The sequence below is a fragment of the Bufo bufo genome, chromosome 1, assembly GCF_905171765.1.
Source record: "Bufo bufo chromosome 1, aBufBuf1.1, whole genome shotgun sequence".
Classification (NCBI taxonomy): domain Eukaryota; kingdom Metazoa; phylum Chordata; class Amphibia; order Anura; family Bufonidae; genus Bufo; species Bufo bufo.
This window is the reverse complement of record NC_053389.1, coordinates 652,691,512-652,718,397: the sequence shown is the minus strand read 5'-3', so window position 1 is coordinate 652,718,397 and position 26,886 is coordinate 652,691,512. Positions and strand designations below refer to the sequence as shown.

General features: G+C 40.9%; 1 protein-coding gene across 3 annotated transcripts in view; it reads right to left on the bottom strand.

The window, feature by feature from the left end:
• The window catches only part of MYO5C (myosin VC), a 193,880-nt gene that overhangs the window by 94,936 nt on the left and 72,058 nt on the right, over positions 1–26,886 (bottom strand). For 2 of the 3 annotated variants that reach the window (XM_040413958.1, XM_040413959.1), the window contains 10 exons: positions 16,971–17,127; positions 14,850–14,993; positions 14,668–14,749; positions 14,470–14,577; positions 12,417–12,523; positions 11,264–11,529; positions 9,444–9,525; positions 5,274–5,414; positions 2,570–2,695; positions 448–531 (listed from right to left, as the gene is read on the bottom strand). In XM_040413958.1, coding sequence (XP_040269892.1) covers positions 448–531; positions 2,570–2,695; positions 5,274–5,414; positions 9,444–9,525; positions 11,264–11,529; positions 12,417–12,523; positions 14,470–14,577; positions 14,668–14,749; positions 14,850–14,993; positions 16,971–17,127 — 1,297 coding nt within the window. Of the gene's footprint in view, positions 1–447; positions 532–2,569; positions 2,696–5,273; positions 5,415–9,443; positions 9,526–11,263; positions 11,530–12,416; positions 12,524–14,469; positions 14,578–14,667; positions 14,750–14,849; positions 14,994–16,970; positions 17,128–26,886 lie in introns of those variants that run through there. The other variant, XM_040413960.1, reaches the window with a different exon arrangement.

The following is a 26,886-nucleotide window of genomic DNA, read 5'->3' as shown; positions in this document are numbered from 1 at the left end:
CCACTTGGATGTACTTGTGTGGTCACTGATGGATCTATGATTTCAATACAGGGAGTTCTCTGAGACAAAACTGACAGACAAACAGGCAGAGTAATCTGGAGAGGGCATATAATATCAATGTACCTCTTTAGCTAGGTTAGAATTAAGTTTTCCCCCGATTCAAATGTTATTATTTTATTTAGAAACTTTGATAAGTTGAAAAAGTATAGCATTAGTTTACAATCGCCTGATACACAGTGGGCCAAAGCCTGGTGTGAACCTTTTCTGCAAAGTATACCTTCTTATGGTGTGAACAGCTCCATTGTAGAGCGCCTCCAAGTCGTAAACATAGCATAGAAATCAGATACAATGACTGTATAACACATAACCACTGACTCCTCCCTTTAAGGGCTATAACAGGGTAAAAAAATATCCAAATAAGATCATGACAATGCTAAACATACAAACCTTACTAGCTTTTAGCAGGTCAATCAATGAGTCATAAACTGTATCCCGATTTTTCTCCAAAAATCCTTCACATTTATATTCTACCTGTGAATTCAACGAGAAGCCTGTTTAATTCCTATATTTCTTCATTATTCCTACATCATTTTCAGCTTGAAACACGGCAGCTTGCATGAATCAGGTAAATAGTTGATAGCACACAATTTCCATTGCAGTTTTTGATGCAGTGTTTTCAGCCAAACCCAGTAGTGGATCCAAAAGAGAAGAGACATGTACGAAAAAAGGTATGCTCTCACCACTTTCAAGAGGACCTGTTATCACAAAATGCATTGCAATCTGATAGCACCATGTTATAGAGCGGGAGGAGCTGAGCAGATGGATATAGTTCTGTTGGAAAAGATTCAGTAAAACTTGTATTTCATTCATTGATATCTTAGCTTTTTCCACTTCCTGTGAACAGCTATTGGTACAGATGGGAGGTGTCATCAGTAATTAATAGCATTGTGTATAAGTGTGTATACAGAGACAGCTGTCATTTACTGATAACACCTCCTCTCTGTACAGATAGCTGTTCACAGGAACTGAAAAAAAGCAAAGATATAAATGAATAAAATACAAGTTATACTGAATCTTTTCCCACAAAACTATATATCAGTCGGCTCAGCTTCTCCTGCTCTAGAACATATTGTTTTCAGATTGTATTGCATTTTGTGGTCAAAGGTCCTCTTTAAATAGACTCTGTCCGCAGGTTTGGCTATGGTGAACTGCTGACAGCAGTAGGTAGGGGCTGGAGAGAGCAGGAAAAACATACCTTTTGTGGAGTTTTTATCAGGAGCAGTGTGAATATGAACTTTTATTCTGACAAATTCTTCCCCTAAAGCAGTTGTCTCACTTCAGCAAAGGGCATTTATCATACAGAGAAAGTTAATACAAGGCATTTGCTAATGGATTGTTATTATCAATATTGCCCCCCTTTGCTGGTTTGATTCATTGTTCCATCACATTATACACTGCTCGTTTCCAGGGATTATGACAACCCTACAATCCAGCAGCGGTGGTGGTGCTTGCACACTATAGGAAAAAGTGCTGGACTATGTACAGTCCTGCGGTCCTGGCCAGTGCCTTTTCCTATAGTGTGCAAACGCGGCCAGCACTGCTGATTGCAGGGTGGTCATAACCATGGAAACTAACTGTATAATGTGATCGAAAAATGCATCCAGCCAGTAAATGAAGCAATATGGACAATCAAAATACATTAGTAAGTGCCTTTAACTTTATCTACATGATAAATGCCATTTCCTGAAGTGAGACAACCTCTTTAAGTGAACTGGAGACGATGTTTTACTGTGAAGTGCTCCTTGCCTTTGCATAGGACTGATTCACACTCCCTCCCGTCTGCTCTGAGCAACAGTTGTAGCATCCAATCAAGAAACCACTACAGTTGTCACACAAGTGGAGACGGAACTTGAAGCAGCTCAATGCAGAGAGCACTTTACAATGGAGCTCCACATTCAGTGCCCTTGCAGAAGCAGAACCTGGCAGAATAAAAGTTCATATTCCTACTACTCCTGGTAACAAAAGCTCCAGAAAAGGTATATTTATAATGCGCCGGGCCTTCTTGTAGGTTCTTATAGGGAAGATCCTCTAACATTTTTTTCATTATCTCATTATCTGGTGTTTGTATGTTTTTCAATATGTATTTGTACATTGTTATTATTTCTTGAAGGAAAATCTTCAAAGTGTGACAGATGTTTGGCCCCCCAAATGTAAGATATAGTTCATTGCTAAAGACTAATGTGAAATGTAAGCATGAGAAGTAATAACCTGGCTGTGAGGTTTCGATTCTGTACTTCAGTTGCATAATATTCATAGAACAGAATACTGTGTATTTCTATATACATTATATGAACAAAAGTATCAGGACAGCTACACATTACATCTACAGGAGCACTTCACATCCCATTCTAAATCCATAGACATTAATATGGAGGTGGTCTACCTTTTGCAGCTAAAACATCCTCCAGTCTTCCGGGAAAGCTATCTACATGATTTCTAATGACTGAAGAGTAATGAATGCATATAGTTACACATTAGATGCTGAGCCTTTATTCTTAGGTCAGTTTACCTTATCGGCAAAGTGCTGGATAGTAAATGATCTGTTGGACATTCTTGGTTTTTCAAACAAGGGGTTCTTGTTGATGTAGTTGTTGTAGAGCTTTTGAAGCCAATTTTCATCTGTTCCCTGTGGTAGCTGGGAAGTACAATAACATGGGTTAACCATATCCAGTAGAGGGAGCCATGTAGTCATCTCAGGCAGAAAGCATAATGAATTCCCCTGGTCACACTTGTGCTTCCATAAACCACAGGCACAATAATCCACCATTACTAACCAGAAACTAGTGAAAAGTAGCAAGTTAGCTAAATCTACATTGTTAATAAAACCCGCATATTGACACTCAACTCACTTGCCTACCAAGATATACTTATGTCAAGAAAAATCTCTGTTAGTCTCTTCTAACAGCAAATAAGCCAGATATGCAAACAACTTCTACATAGCACAACTTTTAATTCATTTTAATTCGTTTTTTTTCCTAGTGCTGTCAGCAGTTTAGCACTGTCAAACCCACAGATTAGGCTACTTTCACACTTGCGTTCAGAGCAGATCCGTCTGGTGTCTGCACAGACGGATCCGCTCCTATAATGCAAATGTTGGGATCCGTTCAGAACGGATCTGTCTGCATTATAGTTCAGAAAAAATTCTAAGTGTGAAAGTTAGTCAGACGGATCCGTCTAGACTTTACATTGAAAGTCAATGGGGGACGGATCCGTTTGAAGATTGAGCCATATGGTGTCAAACGGATCCGCCCCCATTGACTTACATTGTAAGTCTGGACGGATCCGCTTGCCTCCGCACGGCCAGGCGGACACCCGAATGCTGCAAGCAGCGTTCAGGTGTCCGCTCGCTGAACGCTGGCAGACTGATGCATTCTCAGCGGATCCGCGTCCACTGAGAATGCATTAGGGCTGGACGGTTGCGTTCGGGGCCGCTTGTGAGCCCCTTCAAACGGAGCTCACGAGCGGACACCTGAACGCAGGTGTGAAAGTAGCCTTACTTTGTAAGTCTGGACGGATCCGTTTGCCTCCGCACGGCCAGGCGGACACCCGAACGCTGCAAGCTGCGTTCGGGTGTCCGCCTGCTGAGCGGAACGGAGACCAAGCGGAGCCATCCTGATGCATTCTGAGCGGATCCGCATCCACTCAGAATGCATTGGGGCTCTACGGATCCGTTCGGGGCCGCTTGTGAGAGCCTTCAAATGGAGCTCACAAGCGGAACCCCGAACACTAGTGTGAAAGTAGCCTAAAACTGTGTAAAAATAAGACTAGGTCTGTGCAGGTCTGACTGTAAACAAGAAATAATTCCATTCACTGACAGGAAGCACACATCTTCCCTATTGGTGCTGAATTGAAACAAGGTAAGGTACATAATGAAGCTTTAAAATGAGATAACCCTTGTAATACTAAGGATCATTATAGCTATCATACACAGGCAGTCTGTGTGATGCCTACTTCCATAAAAATACAACCTGCCTTCTACACAGGCTCCAAAGCTGATTAATTTTTGCACCTTAAATTTTCCATTCACATAGCCGTATGAGGGCTTGTTTTTTGCGAGACATGTTACACTTTCTAATGGGTTTGTTATGGGTTTTGTTTTTATGGCGTTCCATATGCAGTAAAACTGACCTGTTTCCTTCATTATATGGATCAGTACGATTACAACAATACCATAGAGTTTTTCTTGTGTTTTAATACTCAAAGAAAAACCTTTGGAAAAAAGCAATTTTTTTTCCCCATCACCGCTTTCTGACCTCCATAACTTATTTTATAGTTACGTCTACTGAACAGTGTGATCACTTTTGTGGGGCGATCTGTAGGTTTTAATGATACCATTTTGGAGTGTGTATGACTTTTTGATCACTTTTCAAATCAGCCATTTGGATTTTTTTCCCATTACAACATTCTTCGTACAGGATAAATTCATTTCAATAGTTTGAACATTTTGGGATATGGCGTTGTCTATGATCCTGTGATCTTTCATTTTTTTTCTTTATCTATTTTTATTATGGGTGAAAAGGGGTGATTTGAATGTGTGTGTGTGTGTGTATATACTGTATATATAATTAGCACATAAACAGGCAGCACTCTAAAAAAAAAAAAGAAAAAAATATCCTTTATTCACCCATGTGGTTTTGCTCATAACAAAAAAGTTTCATAAAAATTATCTGATTTATAAAAGGTGAGAACATGTGTCCACAAAACTGTGGCATTCCAGCGCAGTCACTTCTGTCCGTGGTGCGTGTCACTATAAAGCCGCTCATACTTATGCTGAAAGCTGGCAGTATAAAATAAACAGAAAGTCAAGTAAATTTATGGAAACATCCAGAAGGGTCATATACCGTATGCTGTGGAGAATCCACAGAATATCTGCAGGGATTCTGCAGCAGCGATATCCTCACCAAATAGTGCAGATTTTGTTGTGGAATACATAGCATAAATGCTATGACTTTGTTGCCGATATCAGTCTCTGCATGCAAATATTGGAAATCTGCATTAAAAACCCACAACTTGAACTGACATGCGGTGAATTTAAAGTTCACACTGCACGTAAGTTTATGTGCGGATTCCATTGCAGAAATTTTCAGCTTTGCTGCTAGTGTAATGTGCTGCAGATTTTCCAAACACAATTCCACTGCGGAACATCCACAGCATATCTGTCCTGTGTGGACATACCCTAAAAGTGGACTAACCATAGGGAAATAGGTACTTACCAAGCATTCTTCATCAAGAAGTTCCAAAATGCCCATCTTTGCCTCAATAAGGTCTATAACTGGTTGATTGTCGTAGAAATCTATGAGAGTCCATGGGATATCTTCCTTCATGTATTCTTCTTGTTCAAGCTTGAAGACATGCTAAAGCAGATTGTAAAGACAAGATCCTACTTATTTCATAAACATATGGCAGGAAATACACAACAGGTTTACACATGGCTTTAATATGTAGAACAGTGATTTAGTACAGCATGTATACAGTACCATAGATAACCCAACAAAGCAATAAAAGAAACACAGTGAATCTGACCTTTGGACTTAGTACTTGGCAATTAAACCAGTATCCTGTAGTTCTCCTATCATACATTCGTTTCTAGACACATTAAAATGACATATCTACTCACTGCTAGGTGACAATAATAGAGGATGGGCAGATTCTGCATCTCCCTACTACTACTCCCATCATTCTCCTGGTATGCCAAAAGTGTCAGGATTTATTTTAACAAAAAGAAAAGTGACTAAATGCTCAAATAATATTACAGTCAATATACATAAAAAGAACTTTTCATATCCAGTCAATTAAACATAACCAGAAGACATCACCCAAGCCTAGAGGAAAGACGTTTTCATCATCTTCTTAGGACTTATTCACACATCAGTGTTTGATCAGTGATTGTGAGCCAAAACCAGAAGCAGAGCCTCCACACAGATAAGGTATATTGGAAAAATTTGCTCCTGTTCTTGCTTTTGACCTGTGTCTGGCTTTGGCTCAAAATCACTGCTAGAAATCACTGTGTGTGAATGAGACCTTAAGCCTCATGCACATGATCGTGTCCGTATTGAGATCCACAAAATACAGATACCTTCCGTCTGCAATCTACATTTCTCTCACTCCCATCACTAGAAATGACTAGGACATGTTCTATGATCTGCGGAACGGACATATGGATGACAACTGTGTGCTGTCCGATTCTTTTTTTATCAGACCCATAAAAATGAATCCATGTGCAATCCCCAAAAAATTGTGGACTTGACATGGATGCAAATTATGGTTGTATGCATGAGGCCTTACTCTGGCAAAGAAGCAGTAAAGTCAACCACAGCAAAATTTCCTACTATCTACTCACCAAAAATATAAGAATTGTTTCATCACAACAACCCTTTTGTATATTTAAGGGAATTCTGTGGTAAGAATATTGATGATCTATTCTCAGGATTGGCCATTAATATCAAATCAGTGGGGGTCCAACTCTCAGAATCCCCACCGATGAGCTGCCAGCAGCCGAACTACCACTGAGAAAGGAGCCGGAAGCTCAGCTCCAAGTCAATGCCCTGTCACAGCTCTACATTGAGCGGATATGCAGGAAAGAGCTCCTGGCATTTTCCCTAAATAAATCCAAAGAGCTCTATTATCTGATGGAGGCCAACAGAGTGTGCTTTTGGTGAGTTCTAAATGTCATCATACCTTTTTGTAGTTTTTTTTTGCTTTTCTCCTTCTTTTTGTATGGGTGTCTGTGAGCTGGGATCCATACAGAAGTACAGAATGAAATGCTCCTGCCTCCCTTTTCAATAGGAAAACTGATATGATTTTCATAACTTTGTAAAATGATGTTGTAGAATAATCAATAACCTAAACTAAATTGTCTCTTTATTCTCTTTGTGTAATGGATTACAGATATTACAGGTCTAGTAATCCTGATCTTTTAGCACGAGTAATTGTGAAACCTGTTAAACCAGTTCACCAACTTTGCCAAGGCATCTGTAGTATGCACTATCCCTATTCTGTCCACAATTATCACCTAGAGGCATTTCCTAAAGCAAACAGTACACGTAATGAGAATTAGAGGGTATTCTAAAGCGTTCTGCCTGGTCTTAAAGAAACACTAACGCAGCACGGCTACAGCTCAAGTCAGCTTATGTGCTCCACCTGTCACTAACTACAAACTTGTAACTGCAGCAGGTACTTATTTATAATAATGTAAAAGAGATGTCAAATGAAATGTGCTGTATCTTCAAACACAAATAAGAACCACAGGTATAGTATAACATTTTCAGAAGCAGTAAGGCTGCGTCCATATCTTCGTTAGAGATGATCTGGCCACTTTCCAGCATGAATGCCGACTGTCGGCCAACAAAAAACGATGCATGCAGTGGTATTTGCAGGTCCAAAGCCCGGCATTTATGCTGGAAAGAGGCCGGATCCCATTACAGTCAATAGGGATCCGGCAGTGATCTGTTGAATCCAGCAATGCCGGATCCAGTGAACACCGGCATGCTGCTCTCTGTTGGAACAGCCTGCTGGAGACGTTCAGCAGAGATGTGAACCTAGCCTAAGGCAAAGGAAGGAAAAGAGACGGAAAAACTAAAACATCTTCCCAAAATTGGCTTGGTCTTTAAAGCGTCCCTGTCAACATAGGGTTGATCATGCTGATTAAAACAATATTTATTTAGTCTGCCCCTGCAAAGCCTGTATTACACTGCCCGATTTTTCGGCAGATTATCGCTAACAAGCGTTCGCATGAATTGTCATTAGTGATCATCTTGCAGTGTAATACTGACGCCGATTGCCCGATGAACGAGCAATCCAAATCTTTTGACATGTTAAAAAAAGTATCATTTGTAGGCAGTAGATTGTGGCGTCTAATAATGATATACTGCCGTTAAACCACTATACATCATGGGGACGGGCAATGGCATAGCGATCGCTCATTCCCATGCTGAGGAGGAGATCGCTGCATGTAATAATAGCGGTCTCCTCCGCTAGAGAGCAGGCGATTGCCTGGAGGGAACGCTTCTCTCCCGACATTCGTCTGCCACATCGGGCTGTGTAATTCAGCCTTTAGCGTTGGTGAGATAAATGGACTTTTATCCATATGCAAACTAGCATTTGAAGCACCGAGATGTGGGCTGTAGTTCATCGAGCACCGCTACAGCGACACGCCAGTGCTCAGAACACCCCCCCCCCCGACCGTTGACTGAAAAGGCAAGACATCTCGTCATGTTCTGTCTTCTGTGCCTGTGCTATGGGCTCACCAACTCAGCACCTGCACTATAGATCTGCTGCTTCTTACCGAGCAGTGCAGATCCATGACGTCATGATGACGTCATTGAACCCGGAAGTGTAGGCTACAGCCTGCCCCAGTGCATACGTCTCTCACTAATGCTAACATATATAGATTTAAAAAAATATATCATTTTAATCAGCCTGAGTAACCCTATTAGGCAGTATGCCAGTAAGGCCTGGGCTACACTGCGACTTTTTGTAGCGCGACTGATTGATTTTAACTATTTATTAAGACAGCTGCAGTCCACAAGATTGCATTCGACTGAGTGCATTCATTTGGATTGCAGCTGTAGTTCAATAGTTGAAATCAATCAGTCACGCTACAAAAGTCACAGTGTAGCCCTAGCCTAAAGGGGCCGTCCAGGATTTTACTACTGATCTATCCTTCGCTTCAATGGAACAACGCTGCAGTAACCAGCACCCTCTAATACAGCAGATGGAGCTGTGTAGCCCAAGTCAGTGCTGGAGCTACTGCACAAGGCCTCTTTCACACTACCGTTTTTTTTTTTTCCGTTTTGCGGGCCGTTTTTTTACGGTCCGTATACGGAACCATTCATTTCAATGGTTCCGCAAAAAAAACTGAATGTACTGAGTATGCATTCCGTTTCCGTATTTCCGTTCCGTTGAAAGATAGAACATGTCCTATTATTGCCCGCAACCGTTCCGTGGCTCCATTAAAGTCAATGGGTCTGCGAAAAAAACTGAACACATACGGAAATGCATCCGTATGTCTTCCATATCCGTTCCGTTTTTGCGGAACCATCTATTGAAAATGTTATGCCCAGCCCAATTTTTTCTTTGTAATTACTGTATACTGTATATGCCATACGGAAAAACAGAACGGAAACGGAAACACAACGGAAACAAAAAAACAGAACAACGGATCCGTGAAAAACGGACTGCAAAACACTGAAATAGCCATACGGTAGTGTGAAAGAGGCCCAACAGTTAATCGGCATAGGCGCAGAGTGTCAGACCCTACCGATCAAATATTGATGGCCTATCTTGAGGATAAGCCATCAATACTAAAATCCTGGAATACCCCTTTCAGGGGGTTAATAAATATTATATTAATGTAAGTGCCAATTACAGTGACTTTTACATACCAAGTTAAATTGCTGTTGTAGTTTCTCATTTGCATAATTTATGCAGAACTGTTCAAAACTATTGATATCAAAGGTCTCAAACCTGAAATGAAAAATCTTGTTTTTAATACTATTATCATAAGATACAGACAGATATCAGAATGTGACATGCTTCATATCAGGAAATGGTATTTGCTTCTTCAGTCCATACCCTTCAGATGGCTCCAAGACAAGTGAATAGGAGCTGAGCTGCAGGACCCGAGAATGGCTTTTAAGATGCATTCACACAACTGTATTTTTGGTCCGTATCCAATAGATATTTTTTGCGGATAGGATGCGGACTCATTTATTTCAATGGGTCCGCAAACAATGCAGACAGCACAGCCCTTCAAAAGATATAACATGCCCTATTTTTGTCAGTTTTGCAGACAAGGATAGGCATTGTTACAATGGATCCACAAAAAAAACAGATGCAACACGGAGGTCACACGGACATCATCTGTATTTTTTTGCGGGTCCGTATTTTGTGGACCGCAAAATATATATGGTCGTGTGAATGCACCCTTACACAGTGTACAGAGCTGTGTTGTTATGGCTCTATATACTGTTTATTTCCTGGAAAAGTGGCTGCAAGTAACGGCTGACCAGTGGAGGTGAATCCACTAGACCTCCACCGATCTAATTTTGATGACCTATTATCTATAGCCGGGATACCCCTTTAAGTATTTGTAATCCTGATCTACATTTAAGGCTAAGGCTACACAGTGAGATTTAGCCACCAGACATAAGAATGCAATATCTATCACACTACTGTGTTGCCCTTACTGTTAGTAAATGAGGTTGTGTAGCCAAAAGTTGCCATGTAGTCCTAGCCTAACAGATCAGGTGATTACTAGACGTATTCATTCCCAAGAGCCAACAATGGTATTCCATTGAATTAAGTTTTTAGTTTGGCAACAAGTTAAAGAAAACTTTCTAATGTTACTACTGAGTAGTTTTCAGCGTGTACATGTATACGCTGCACATTAAACCTACCAGTGAAAACCACACTCCTTCACTGTACTGTCACATTTAACCAGGAACAGGGCACATTCGGTATAATTACTGAGCCTAACTTGCCATGCACATTCAGAATTAGTGCATGCAAAATATGTGATTTTTGTGTAGTGCGTTATAACTATGCGCATTATTGTAATTCATCCTATAGAAATCCTGCTATAGCTAGTTCATTTTCAGATCATTATCTTACATATCATTATGTATTATGCAGCATAATATCAATAAATACATCAAATATGATAACAGTTGGGAGGGTTTGTTCACCCCTGGGGACTTTTTCTATAGACCCCCTCGCCCCAGTTTGGGCAGACCGGCAGTGGTAATCATACTTACCTGATCCTCGTGGCTGTGTTCTGGCTCCGCAGGTCTCACCACATCAGCATCAAACAGGATGTTGGTCACGTGACTGCTGCAGCCAACAACTGGACGTAGCGGTCAAGTATCACCATGCGTTACGTGTTCCAGTCACCTGAGGCATGGGTGACATGTGACCACTGCAACCAGTCACCTGGACCTATACAACTGGCGGGGCAGCAATAGAGCTGGAACCTAGCGACAGATATCAGGTAATTATGATTACCATAGCAGGTCCAGCCACACTGGAGGGGTCTGTAGAAAACTTCACCAGGGGTGAACAACTCCTTTAATAGCATATTATGGCATCTAGATAGAATCATAACTGTTGTGTTACATCAGTAACTGATAGAGATATTTATTTGGCTTATAAATGTATTGTGTGTAAACCAGTGTAGCTCTATTTTATGATAAATGCAGTTGCTTACCCATAGATATCAAGTACCCCGATGAATGTATGCATCTTCCCAGGGAACTGCAATGCTTTATTTATCTTCTCAATCACATAGTCAAATAGATGGGAGTATATCTTTTTAGCCAGGGCATCTCGTCCATTTTCAGATTGATACTTTGTCATGGGTTTGATGACAGTGTCGGCAGTAGTGACGATTTTCCTATTGCACAGCCATTGTGCCACCTTTTCTGTGTCCAGGTTTAAGAGTTCACAGAATATCTGAAGGTGCAGGTTATTTCTCTGCCGAGATAAATGTACAATACTTAACCTACAATTTTGATGCCAAGCAAATGTCAAGCAATACGCCTATAGCCACTGATCCGATTTTATATCATTTTGCAAAATTATATCAATTTGAAAAATTAACCTAACACAGTATTGATTCAAGCTGTTACTTATTCACTTCTTGTGCTGTTTACCCAATTATAAAGATGTCTAAATCTATAGACTAACATACTTCAGATAGCTAACTTCATTAAAGCAATACTGGGCAAATGGTTACAAAAAATGATCTATATGAACATTATCTATATTCTCATCCTGGTGAACATAACTAGGTACATGTTGCAAAATAGACAAATAAAAGGCCCTCATATATATGTTACAGTATCATTGACCAAACATGCCATTTTCAGCCAGATTCGGAGACAATCTAATGTGTACAAGAAGCTCCCGACCACTGATGTTTAAGGATCTGGCACATTGAATTCCGATACCTGATCCTTTTGTTCTCCAAGAAGATTAGCCACTGCCATAGGTGTCTGGCAGCAGCTTTGTTCTCATGGAGAACACAGCTAAGATGATCATGTATGTATATGGAGGAGGTGGGAGAGAGGGCCAACAGCTACTGATGGTGACCTGAGGGGCACTACAGATCTATTATACCTGAAGGCTCAGACTAAATGATGTAGTAACGTGATTTTACAATTTTACCAGTGCCTTCCAAATGTTTAACACTTCTTTACATTAACACCTATATAGACACAGGTAACATACTACATAATAAACCATGTTTCCAGGAATGAAAAGTTATTCATACTAAGACCACTCCATAGCCCTGATTTGCAGTACTGTATTCCAGGTGCCTCTTAAGCTAATGTTTACTCATCAACATTTCCAGTTCTTACAGCAACTGAAGACCTGTCATCACTAACACGCTTGATCTCTACATTTCCCAAATGCAGGATTGCCGCCAGAACTTTGAAGATATCCATCTGAAAGTCAATATTGAAACCTAAACATTGTGCCATTTGCCACAAGAAAAGAAAAAAATCTAGGTTAATCTAGGAAAACAGAGCACATTATTTGAGTTTATTGCCATCCACAAACATCAGTAACACCGAAGAGCAACACAGATTAGGGGCTCATTCACACAGCCGTAGATGTGGCGTTCCATGCATTGGGGACCGCAATTTGGGGGGCCGTCGGGATGAATCCAGACCCATTCAACTTGAATGGGTCTGCATTCATCCGTTCCGCAAAAATATAGAGCAAGTTCTATCTTTTTGCGGAACGGAAGTACGGAACAGAACCCCACGGAAGCACTCTGTAGTGCGTCCGTAGTGTTCTGTTCCGCACCACTCTGCATCTCCCGATTTGCGGACCCACTGAAGTGAATAGGTCCGCATCCGTGATGCGGAATGCACATGGAACGGTGCCTGTGTATTGCGGATCCGCGAATGCGGTCGGCAATACGGCAACGGGCAGCACACGTTCGTGTGCTTGAGCCCTAAGAATGCTAGAAACTACCTGTAAGGGTCCATTCACATGTCCGTATGTGTTTTGCGGATCAGCAAAACATAGACACCGGCAATGTGCGGTCCGCATTTTGCGGACCGCACAACGCCGGCACTCTCATAGAAAATGTCTTTTCTTGTCCGCAATAGCGGACAAGAATAGGACATGTTCTATTTTTTTGCGGAACGGACGTGCGGATCCGCAAACACAGATGCGGACAGCACATTTCGGCCCCAATGAAAATGAATGGGTCCGCACCTGTTCCGCAAAATTGCGGAACGGATGTGGACCCATTTTGCTGACGTGTGAATGGACCCTAAAGGTGGCCATACAGATTAGTCTACAGATGATCAAAATGGATGATTTCAACTAAAACAAACATTCGTCGCGTGAAATTTAACAACAAAAGACCATTTAAACCGACCACTGCACAGCGCCGTACATTAGACAGCAGCGATGCTTGGTATTGCAGCTCATCTCCTTTCACTTGAATGGGACTGAACTGCAACTAGGCCATGTGACTGATATACAGTGACATCACTGGCCTCCCAACAGTTGATCGGCAGGTGCCCAGGAGAAGGATGCCAGACAATCTGATATTGATGACCTATCCTAAAGATAATCTTATACACCTTGCTGGTACTGTATTACACTGCAGTTTCACTGCACGAGAATCTGCGTGGAAAACCCATGTGTAATCCGCAATCGGTGCATGCAGGCTATGTGTGAATGTATTGTTTGTGCAATATTTATTTTGGGGCCCCACTTAAAATTTTGCCCAGGGCCACACTTTGTCTAAAACCGGCCCTGGATGGAGGGATATTATATGATAATTCTGATCTACTACAACAGTTATCTTTCACTGATTTTGGCAGTGCCAATCAACTATCTAATATTTATAGGGGCCTTCTGGCGCTCCCCCCACAGATAAGGTAAGAGAATTAAATACATTTCAAATGCCCAATCGTTTTCTTCTGGCATGATATCTGAAAGTGGCTTTCTCAGCCTTCGCCACTGAAAACACATGTATGCCCTGCCTTACCAACCATGCATGTATGTATGGGGTAGAGGGGAAGAAAAGTGACCGATGTACGTCTTTAAGGCCTCATGCACACGACCGTTGTTTTGGCTCGGATGCGGACCCATTCACTTCAATGGGGCCGCAAAAGATGCGGACTGCACTTCGTGTGCTGTCCGCATCCGTTGCTCCGTTCTGTGGCCCCGCTAAAAAAATATAACATGCCAAGAATAGGCATTTATATTGAAGGCTGTCTGTGCTGTTCCACAAATTGCGAAACGCGTACGGACGCCATCCATGTTTTGTGGATCCGCGATTTGTGGACCTCAAAACACACCACGGTCGTGTGCATGAGGCCTAACCTTTATTTTATTAGCACATTTGAAATAGTCCTATGTGAACGAACCATAATAACATACACTCACCTAGAAGTTTAAATGTTTTTTGAGTGTCTATCATATCTCTTCTGTCATCAACTCCTTCAATCACTGTGCAACTGCCCATATTTGTGTAGTTGAAATTCTCTGCACTCACTAAGAATAATAAAAAATAAACATGAAACACATCTCTCTCTATGGATATACAGTACATACATAGTAAATCAACAATGCTGTTGGACATACTTAGGTGAAAGTTCTTGAACTCAGGCTGGGAAGCAGATGCACAGAGTTGATAAAATATGTGATAATTTCTCTCATTTTCAGACTACAAAAATAAGAACATAGATTGAATATTAAAAAATAGCAAGGGTAAAAACTATATCAGAATTTCTAGATTATTATTCAGATTGATTTGTTTAACTCACCTGAAATACAACCCTAGATTTTTCAAGGAGGTAAGTTCTCAGGTTTGCACCAATTATCTGGTACCTTCTGTCAAAACTGATTTCTGTATATTTTCCAAAGCGACTGCTGTTATCATTTCTGGTGGTTTTTGCATTTCCTATTGCCTTTGAAAAATAGAACAAGAATATTTTATATTATTATTGATAAAAAAAAAATGTAATACACTGGTTACATATCCAGATACAGTGCTAAATTTGGAATTATCACATTGGATGACATGATATGCTACTGTATCTATAAGTATAGGGCCATGTATACAGTGCATGTTTATGGTCTGTGTAGTGCAGCGGGTGTAGACCCACTGTGCCTACTAAACAGATTTAGCTTGGAGTTGTAGACAGTTGTCAAGATGGACCCCTGGTATTCATCATTTTACCATTAGAGGGATCTGGATCCATTCAGGGGCTGCTGACCCAGGAGGGTCAAGAGATGGTGGTGCATGGAACCGAGGGGACAGGCAAGTATCTGCTCAGTAGACAAGCTGAGCTCTGGACAGGCAGAGTTCTTGAAGTACAGTAGTCGGGCAATATGTCATGCCAGGCACCACAGAGTCAATCTGGTAGGCAGGCAGAGGTTGGGCACGAGAGGTCAGAGCAATACAATAGCATATCTTCACAGGAATAGACAAGCTAGGAACCTATAGCTCAGACACCTTCCCACAGGTATAAGTGCCCTATATACCCCAAGAACGCTGCCATTGGATGGGGACAGATTAGCCAGTGCACTGGCGCTTTAACAACGGGTGAAAGTGTACATGCCCTAATGTAGTGAGCAGCAAGAAGCAAGCTGGGGAGGCCTGTGACAGTGTGGAGCAGTGGGAAAGGTAGGTACTCTAGCGGCTGTGCCTGCTGGAAGGGAGGAGATGCCAGCAGGCAAGAGCTGCCAATATCACAGTGAAGCCTCATGCACACAGCCGTTCCGTGCACTGGAGACCGCAATTCGCGGGCCCCAATGGACGGTCATCACTCGTGCGGCTGTCGCAGACGGATCCAGACCCATTCAACTTGAATGCGTCCATGATCCGTACACATCGCGAAATTAGAACATGTTCTATTTTTTTGCAGTGCGGAGGCACGGAGAAAAACCCCACGGAAGCACTCCGTAGTGTTTCCGTGCCTCCGTTCCTCACTGCACCTTCTGGATTGTGGTGAATGGGTCAGCATTCGCGATGCGGTGGACAAATGGCCGGTGCCCGTGTATTGCGGACCCGCTTTTTGCGGGCCGCAATAAGGGCACGACCGGGCAACGGCCATGTGCATGAGGCCAAAACAGGTTAAACAAAGCGAGCATTATATAGCTTTATGTCCCACTAAAGCAAATTTACACTCAAGATCAAGAAAACCCATGTAAACATAACAGGGCTGACACATCGTAACAAAATGAACCTTTGTATGAATCATGTTTTTACATTAAACATATTTTTTAAAATTTTTGGTAATTTTTATATTTTTCATGTCACTATATATATTTTTTTTTTATTCCCCAAATTGCGCAGTTTTCACACTGGCCACTAGGCCTAATAATATGTTGAGTTATCTTTGTTATGTTTGTTCTATATAGGAAACTTTTCAGCAGCCAACACATTATCATCACAGGCAGGATTACAATAACAGATAACACTTCTGGATAGAGAACACAGGATCCACCATTAACAATAGGTGATATCACAGCTTATCTTCTCCCTGCTGACCTCTGCAAAGGACACAAACCATGCCTAGAAAAAAACTCCCAACAAAAACTTGATTGAACAATAGTTAATTTCCTGATCACAAATTCCCTTTAAAATGTTTAATGTTTTTTTTTTCCCAAGAATGACTAGCACTAATGGTCGTCATAGCTCCAGTAGGGTACCTGACTATTATTATTGAGACAAAAAATGGATCACAGCTTAAACTATTAGGATTTGCCAACCATGAGTCTGTGAAATGCAGAAAATAACAAACCATATGAGACAATTACACTACAAATAAAAAATGTTATTAAAAAAACATTACAGAAACATAATTTGAGTTGAGAAATTAGATTTCAAGAGACGATTATTTTTCTAAGGTGAAGGTGGATGCCTAATCTATCATGTTTACCTCAGTTATTGGATTGGACGCCAGCACCCTATCTTCCATATTGGCTTTGCTGCTTGATTTACTGACGGTGGCAAAGTAACGCATGGCATACCTCGCAGACACTGTCTTCCCAGCTCCAGACTCTCCGCTCACAATGATCGACTGGTTCCTATTGTTCCTGGTATTGGAGGAAATCCATTAACAACAAAAACCTGCATGATGAACAGTCTTCTCCAAAAGCTAAGACACCTAAATTGTGCTATATTTCAGCCTCTTTAGCAGAGATGACTGATTTTACGCAGAAATACAGAATGATAAATGTTTTATAATTTCCTGTAAAAAAAAAAAGCCAGGGTTTGAAAACATAAAAGATTTACATTCTCTGGACAGGGACAAAAACCCTATGGTTTATACTATATGCAACCAGTGACAGACTAACATGGAGGGACTGCTGGAAAATTCACCATGCCCCAATATATACAGTGCCTTGAAAAAGTATTCATACCCCTTAAACTTTTCCACATTTTCTTCACGTTACACCCACAAACTTAAACGTATTTTATTGGGATTTTATGTGATAGACAAACACAAAGTAGCAAGTATATGTGAAAAGAAAATGATACATGGTTTTCAAAATTTTTAATAAGTAAAAATCTGGAAAGTGTGACGTGCATTTGTATTCAGCCCCTCTGAGTTAATACATTGTAGGACCACCTTTCGCTGTAATTACAGCTGCAAGTCCTTTGAGGTAGGTCTCTACCAGCTGAAGTTTTTGCCCATTGTTCTTGGCAAAATAGCTCAAGCTTAGTCATATTGGATAGAGAGCGTCTGTGAACAGGAATTTTCAAGTCTTGCCACAGATTCTCAATGGAATTTAGGTATGGGCTTTGACTGGGACATTCTAACACATGAATATGCTTTGATCTAAACCAATTCATTGTCCTGCGTGAAGGTGAACCTCTGCTCCAGTCACAAGCCTTTTGCAGCCTTTACAAGGTTTTCCTCCAGGATTGCCCTGTATTTAGCTCCATCCATCTTCCCATTAACTCTGACCTGCTTCCCTGTCCCTGCTGAAGAAAAGCATCTCCCCAACCGGATGCTGCCACCACCATGTTTCATGGTAGGGATGGTGTTGTTCAGGGAGATGTGCAGTGTTAGTTTTCTGCCACACATAGCGTTTTGCATTTAGGCCAAAAAGTTCAACTCTGGTTTCATCTGACCAGAGCACCTTCTTCCACATGTTTGCTGTGTCCCCTACATGGCTTGTGGCAAACTGCAAACAGGACTTCTTATGGCTTGCTTATGGCTCCCACCTGAGCTGTGGATCTCTGCAGCTCCTCCAGAGTGACCATGGGCCGATTGGCTACTTCTCTAATTAGTGCTCTCCTTGCCTGGGCTGTCAGTTTAGGTGGATGGTCATGTCGTTGTAGATTTGCGGTTGTGCCATATGCATATATATATTTTTTTAAATCCAAGCCAGCTTTACACGTCTCCACAACTTTAGCCCTGACCTGTCTAGTGTGTTCCTTAGTTTTAATTTTAACTGAATATGTTGACTAGCTGGCTAACTAAATATGTTGATTTTTTTCCTGCAAATATATGTGCGCAAAATCCCTTCTTACCTTAAAGATACAGGAGATGTGTTAAAACTTATAAAGGGTTTGGGCCAATATACAGAAGATATGATACTGGCCACTGTAGATGTTGCATCTATGTATACTGTTATCCCTAAAGACAAGGGTATGAATGCTATTAAAGACTGTCTTGATAAAGATCAAGAAATGACAATTGAACAGGGGGCATTTATATTAGAATGTTTAGAATTTTGTTTATGTCACAATTTTTTTTTGTTGTTGATTGTTGCTGGTACTTGCAGTGCACCGGGACGGCGATGGGAAGAGGAATTTATAAAACCAAGGTTGGGTAAGAAAGATAGAAAAGGAGAATTGATTATGTGGAAAATATATATTGATGATTGCCTGCTGATTTGGAAAGGAGATTGTGAGGGACTAGAAGAATTTTTGCCTTATATCAATACAAACTAATGGAACTTGCGGTTTATAGGAAATGTGAGCCGCAAGTGTGTTGATTTTTTGGACCTTACCATTTTTGTTGATGAAGGAAGATTAAAAACAAACATATTTTAAACCTACAGACACAAATGCATATATTTCCATGACCAGTTATCATTACAAACCCTAGATTAAGAATATCCTTAAGGGACAGTTTAACCCTTTAAGGACCCTGCCATATTTCCCCTTAAGGACCAGGCCATTTTTTGCAAATCTGACATATGTCACATTATGTGGTGATAACTTTAAAACACTTTTACTTATCCAGGCAATTCTGAGATTGTTTTCTCGTCACATATTGTATTTATAAAAAAAAATACCAAATTTACAAAAAATTAGAAAAATTTGCAAATTTCCAAACTTCAATTTCTCTAATTTTATAATAGTAATACCTCCAAAAATAGTTATTACTTTACATTCCCCATATGTCTACTACATCACTTGTGCGTTGCGTGAAAATCGCAGCATGTTCTATATTCTGCGTTTTTCACGCAATGCAGGCCCCATAGAAGTGAATGGGGCTGCGTGAAAATCGCAAGCATCCGCAAGCAAGTGCGGATGCAGTGCGATTTTCACGCACGGTTGCTAGGAGGCGATCGGGATGGAGACCCGATCATTATTATTTTCCCTTATAACATGGTTATAAGGGAAAATAATAGCATTCTGAATACAGAATGCGTAGTAAAATAGGGTTGGAGGGGTTAAAAAAAAATAAAAAAATAATTAAACTCACCTTAATCCACTTGCTCGCACAGCCGGCATCTCTTCTGTCTTCATCTGTGAGCAATAGGACCTTTGATGACGTCACTGCGTTCATTACATGGTCCATCACATGATCCATCACCATGGTGATGGATCATGTGATGAGCGTAGTGACGTCATCAAAGGTCCTATTGCTCACAGCACAGATGAAGACAGAAGAGATGCTGGGCTGCGCGAGCAAGTGGATTAAGGTGAGTTTAATTATTTTATTTATTTTTTTAACCCCTCCAGCGCTATTTTACTTTGCATTCTGTATTCAGAATGCTATTATTTTCCCTTATAACCATGTTATAAGGGAAAATAATACAATCTACAGAACACCGATCCCAAGCCCGAACTTCTGTGAAGAAGTTTGGGTTTGGGTACCAAACATGCGGAATTTTTCTCACGCGAGTGCAAAACGCATTACAATGTTTTGCACTCGCGTGGAAAAATCGTGCATGTTCCCGCAATGCACCCGCACCTTTTCCCGCAACGCCCGTGTGAAACCAGCCTTAGGCCTCTTTCACACAAGTGTGACGGATTAGGTCCGAATACGTTCAGGGTGCGTTCAGTAAAACTCGCACCATTTTGCAAGCAAATTCAGTCAGTTCTGTCTGCAATTGCGTTCTGTTGTTCAGTTTTTTCCGCGCGGGTGTAATGTGTTTTGATGCATTTTTCACGCGCGTGATAAAAAACTGAAGGTTTACAAACAACATCAGTGAAAAACGCATCGCACCCGCACTTGTTTGCGGATGCAATGCATTTTTCACGCATCCCCATTCACTTCTATGGGGCCAGGGCTGTGTGAAAAACGCAGAATATAGAACATGCTGCTATTTTCACACAACACAGAAGTGATGCGTGAAAAACTACGCTCATGTACACAGACCCATTGAAATGAATGGGTCAGGATTCAGTGCGGGTGCAATGCGTTCACGTCACGCATTGCACCCGTGCGGAAAACTCGCTCGTGTGAAAGGGACCTTAGAATTTTAGAAGCAAATCTTGAAATTTTTTAGAAAATTTCCAAAACCCACTTTCTAAGGACCAGTTCAGGTCTGAAGTCACTTTGTGAGGCTTAAATAATAGAAACCACCCAAAAATGACCCAATTTTAGAAACTACACCGCTCAAGGTATACAAAACTGATTTTACAAACTTTTTTAACCCTTTAGGTGTTCCACAAGAATATATGGAAAATGGAGATGAAATTTCAGAATTTCACTTTTTTGGCAGATTTTTCCATTTTAATAATTTTTTTCCAATAACAAAGCAAGGGTTAACAGGCAAACAAAACTCAATATTTATTGTCCTGATTCTATAGTTTACAGAAACACCCCATATGTGGTTGTAAACTGCTGTACGGGCACATGGCATTGCGCAGAAGGAAAGGAACACCATATGGTTTTTGGAAGGCAGATTTTGTGGGACTGGTTTTTTGATACCATGTCCTATTTGAAGCCCCCCTGATGCACCCCTAGAATAGAAACTCCAAAAAAGTGACCCCATTTTGGAAACTAGGGATAAGGTGGCAGTTTTGTTGGTACTATTTTAGGGTACATATGATTTTTGGTTGCTCTATATTACACTTTTTATGAGGCAAGGTAACAAAAAATAGCTGTTTTGGTACCGTTTTTATTTTTTGTCATTTACAACATTTATCTGACAGGTTAGATCATGTGGTATTTTTATAGAGCAGGCTGTTACGGACGCGACAATACCAATTTTTTTTGGTTGTTTGTTTCAGTTTTACATAACAAAGCATTTTTGACACATTCTGAAAGCCGTAGTTTTTATTTATTTTTTTGGGCGACGGTCTTGTGTAGGGGCTCATTTTTTTCGGGATGAGATAATGATTTGATTGGTACTATTATAGGGTGTATATAACTTTTTGATCGCTTGCTATTACACTTTTTGTGATGTAAGGTGACAAAAAATTGCTTTTTTGACACCGTTTTTATTTTAAAAAGATTTACGCTGTTCACCTGAGGGGTTAGGTCATGTGATATTTTTATAGAGCAGGTTATTACGGAAGCGGCGATACCAAAAATGTCAACTTTTTTTTATTTATGTAAGTTTTACACAATGATATCATTTTTTAAACAAAAAAAAAAATCATGTTTTGGTGTCTCAATAGCCTGAGAGCCATAGTTTTTTCAGTTTTTGGGCGATTGTCTTAGGTAGGGTATCATTTTTGCGGGATAAGATGACGGACTGATTGGCACTATTTTGGGGTGCATATGAATTTTTAAATGCTTGCTATTACACTTTTTGTGATGTAAGGTGATAAAAAAATTGCTTTTTTGACACTGTTTTTATTTAATTTTTTTTAGGGGTGAGGTCATGTGATATTTTTATAGAGCAGGTTCTTACGGACGCAGCGATACCTAATATGTCTACTTATTTTTATTTATGTAAGTTTTACACAATGATATTTTTTAAACAAAAAAAATCATGTTTTAGTGTTTCTATAGTCGGAAAGCCATATTTTTTTTATTTTTGGGGCGATTGTCTTAGGTAGGGCTTATTTATTGCGGAATGAGGTGACGGTTAGATTGGTACTATTTTAGGGGGCATATGCCTTTTTGATCGCTTGGTGTTGCACTTTTAGTGATTTAAGGAGACAGAAAAAAATTGTTTTTTTTAGCACAGTTTTTATTACAATTTTGAAGGTGTTCACCTGAGGGGTTAGTTCATGTGATAATTTTATAGAGTCGGTCGTTCCGGACATGGCAATACCTAATATGTATACTTTTATTTATTTTTACACAATGATATCATTTTTGAAACAAAAAAAAAATATATCATGTTTTTGTGTCTCCATATTCTGAGAGCCATAGTTTTTTCAGTTTTTGGGCAATTGTCTTAGGTAGGGTATAATTTTTGCGGGATGAGGTGACGGTTAGCTTGGTACTATTTTGGGGGGCATATGCCTTTTTGATCGCTTAGTGTTGAACTTTTAGTGATGTAAGGAGACAAAAAAATTGTTTTTTTAGCACAGTTTTTATTTTAATTTTTTGAAGGTGTTCACCTGAGGGGTTAGTTCATGTGATATTTTTATAGAGCCGGTCGTTCTGGACATGGCAATAACTAACGTATACATTTATTTATTTAAGTTTTACACAATGAAATCATTTTTGAAACAAAAAGAAAATAATCATGTCTTGGTGTCTCCATATTCTGAGAGCCATAGTTTTTTCAGTTTTTGGGCAATTGTCTTAGGTAGGGTATAATTTTTGCGGGATGAGATGCCGGTTAGATTGGCACTATTTTGGGGTGAATATGACTTTTTGATCGCTTGGTGTTGCACTTTTAGTGATGTAAGGTGACAAAAAATGGTTTATTTAGCACAGTTTTTATTTAATTTTTTCGACAGTGTTCACCTGAGGGGTTAGGTCATGTGATATTTTCATAAAGCCGGTCGATACAGATGCGGCGATACCTAAGTGTACTTTCACACTGGCGTTTCTGGGTCCGCTTGTGAGATCCGTTTCAGGGCTCTCACAAGCGGCCCAAAACGGATCAGTTTAGCCCCAATGCATTCTGAATGGATAAGGATCCGTTCAGAATGCATCAGTTTGCCTCCGTTCAGCCTCCATTCCGCTCTGGAGGCGGACACCAAAACGCTGCTTGCAGCGTTTTGATGTCCGCCTGACGATGCGGAGCAAAACAGATCCGTCCTGACTTACAATGTAAGTCAATGGGGACGGATCCGTTTTCACGGACACAATATGGTGCAATTGAAAACGATTCCGCCTCCCATTGACTTTCAGTGTAAGTCAAAATGGATCCGTTTGCATTATCATAAACTGAGAGCCATAGTTTTTTCAGTTTTTGGGCAATTGTCTTAGGTAGGGTATAATTTTTGCGGGATGAGATGCCGGTTTGATTGGCACTATTTTGGGGTGCATATGACTTTTTGATCGCTTGGTGTTGCACTTTTAGTGATGTAAGGTGACAAAAAATGGTTTATTTAGCACAGTTTTTATTTAATTTTTTGACAGTGTTCACCTGAGGGGTTAGGTCATGTGATATTTTCATAAAGCCGGTCGATACAGATGCGGCGATACCTAAGTGTACTTTCACACTGGCGTTTCTGGGTCCGCTTGTGAGATCCGTTTCAGGGCTCTCACAAGCGGCCCAAAACGGATCAGTTTAGCCCCAATGCATTCTGAATGGATAAGGATCCGTTCAGAATGCATCAGTTTGCCTCCGTTCAGCCTCCATTCCGCTCTGGAGGCGGACACCAAAACGCTGCTTGCAGCGTTTTGATGTCCGCCTGACGATGCGGAGCAAAACAGATCCGTCCTGACTTACAATGTAAGTCAATGGGGACGGATCCGTTTTCACGGACACAATATGGTGCAATTGAAAACGATTCCGCCTCCCATTGACTTTCAATGTAAGTCAAAATGGATCCGTTTGCATTATCATAAACAAAAAATAAAAAAAATTTATTTTTTTTTGTTCATGGTAAAACGGATCTGTTCTGAACGAATACAAGCAGATACCAGACGGATCCGCACCTAACGCAGGTGTGAAAGTAGCCTAAAATGTATACTTTTATTTATTTTTTCAATTTTTTGCCTTTATTTTGGCAAAAGGATTTTTATTTTTATTTTTAACTTCAAACCATTTTTTTGGAAAACTTTATTTTTTTAACTTTTGTTTTCACTTTATTTTTTGTCCCACTCTTGGACTTCAACTTTTGGGGGTCTGATCCCCTTTACAATGCATGACAATACCTCTGTATTGTCATGCATTGGCTGTAAGTGTATTACACACTGTAAGGCCTCTTTCACACGGGCGTTGCGGGTAAATGTGCGGGTGCGTTGCGGGAACACCCACGATTTTTCCGCGCGAGTGCAAAACATTGTAATGCGTTTTGCACTCGCGTGAGAAAAATCACGCATGTTTGGTACCCAAACCTGAACTTCTTCACAGAAGTTCGGGCTTAGGTTAGGTGTTGTGTAGATTTTATTATTTTCCCTTATAACATGGTTATAAGGGAAAATAATAGCATTCTGAATACAGAATGCTTAGCAGGGTGATCAATTGAGGGTTAAAAAAATAAATAAAAATTAACTCACCTTCTCCTCTTGTTCGCGTAGTTCCCGGTCTCTTCTTTACTTCTTTAATGATGAGCTGTGGGCTAAAGGACCTTTGGTGACGTCAGATCACATGCTCCAATCACATGGTACATCACCGTGGTGATTGACCATGTGATTGGAGCATGTGATCTGACGTCACCACAGGTCCTAGCCGATAGTTCATCTTTTGAGAAGTAAAGAAGAGACCGGGAACTACGCGAACAAGAGGAGAAGGTGAGTTAATTTTTTTATTTTATTTTTAACCCTCAATTGATCACCTACTAAGCATTCTGTATTCAGAATGCTATTATTTTCCCTTATAACCATGTTATAAGGGAAAATAATACAGTGAATAGACTGTCACCTAGCAACCATGCGTGAAAATCGCACTGCATCCGCACTTGCTTGCGGATGCTTGCGATTTTCACGCAACCCCATTCACTTCTATGGGGCCTGCGTTGCGTAAAAAACGCAGAATATAGAGCATGCTGCGATTTTCACACAGCGCATAAGTGATGCGTGAAAATCACCGCTCATCTGAACAGCCCCATAGAAATGAATGGGTCGGTATTCAGTGCGGGTGCAATGCGCTCAACTCACGCATCGCATCCGCGCGGAATACTCGCCCGTGTGAAAGGGGCCTTAATACACTTACAGTCTTTCTGCCTGTGAGATCCAGGGGGCTGGATCTCACAGGCTCGCCCGGAAGGCAGCCACAATGCCTAAGAAAGGCATCAGGCTGCCTTCCATGCCATCGGGTCCTCGTCACAGCAGCGCGGGGACCCGATGGATAATTCCTCCCTGCACAGACATTGCACGTGCTATGGTTAGCGCTGAGCGCGGCTGTGCAGGGGTTAATGCGCCGGCATCAATGATTTCACCGATGCCGGCGCATGCAGCAGGGGTCCGGCTATCAGTCACTGATAGCCGGACCCCTGCCGCTGATTGGACGGGCGCAGCTCCTGCACCCGCCTGATCACCATGACGTACATATACTTCTCTGGTCCTTAAGTCACGGCCAGAGGTGAAGTACATGTATGTCATGGGTCCTTAACGGGTTAAGAGAGTATATAGAAACTGCACTAATTTGCATGACTATGAGGAGCAGGGTAGCATGATGAAAAACAGGTTTTTGGAGTTTTACAGAAGGTGGTTGAGGAAAGTGTTAATTTGGAACAGGTTAAGATGCAGAAAATGAATAGAAGGAAGAAGGAAGAAAAAGACTTCCGCTTGAGTTTTATTACACAATTCAACAATAATGCATGGCAAATAAAGGAAGTTGTGAGAAAGTGTTAGATTTTCCCTATGCAAAGTTAAAACTTCTTACTTTATTTCACCTAAAAGGGTTATCTTATACTGTTTAATACTGTGTACCTGCATTTTATATGCTGTGATTTATATCCTGTTCATTATCACTGTATTTACATGGCTCTATGGAAAGGGTTAATGAATACTGAGAGTGTCACGGTCCCTCAGGTGACTGATGTCAGGAAATCAAGGAGATTGGCTGAGCGTGGAGGAATCTAACAGCCTCCTTGATTTCTTTTGATTCAGTGTTGATAGGGTTAATGACCACTTCCTTTTTCTCAGCTGTTGCTCAGTGGTCATCACCTTTACCCTTTATAGTCTCACCCCACCCTTCAGACTATGCAGTTGATAGCTTCATTTGGGTTTGGCTGAGCTGGTGTGAGATCCTCTCGGGTGTTCCTGTTCTTCCATCTCTACAGAAGTTAAAGGGAGTCTGTCATCAAAGTTTCACCTTTTTAACCCTTCCCATAGCTTACTAGCAGCCTTACAGTTAATAAAAACGTTACATTTATGAGCAATCCTGGACTTCTAAAACCGGCAAAAAACATCTTAGTAGCATATGCCAATGAGGGCTCGCAAGTGCCCAGGGGCGGCGTTACCCTCGTAGGTGCCTAGCTAGCTCAGCCTTATCGTCGCTTCCCCCCGCCCATTCATTCCCACTGCCCACCCATCCTTTCCCTCTGACCGCCCATCTACTTACTTCTTGTTTCGCCTAGATCCCGCA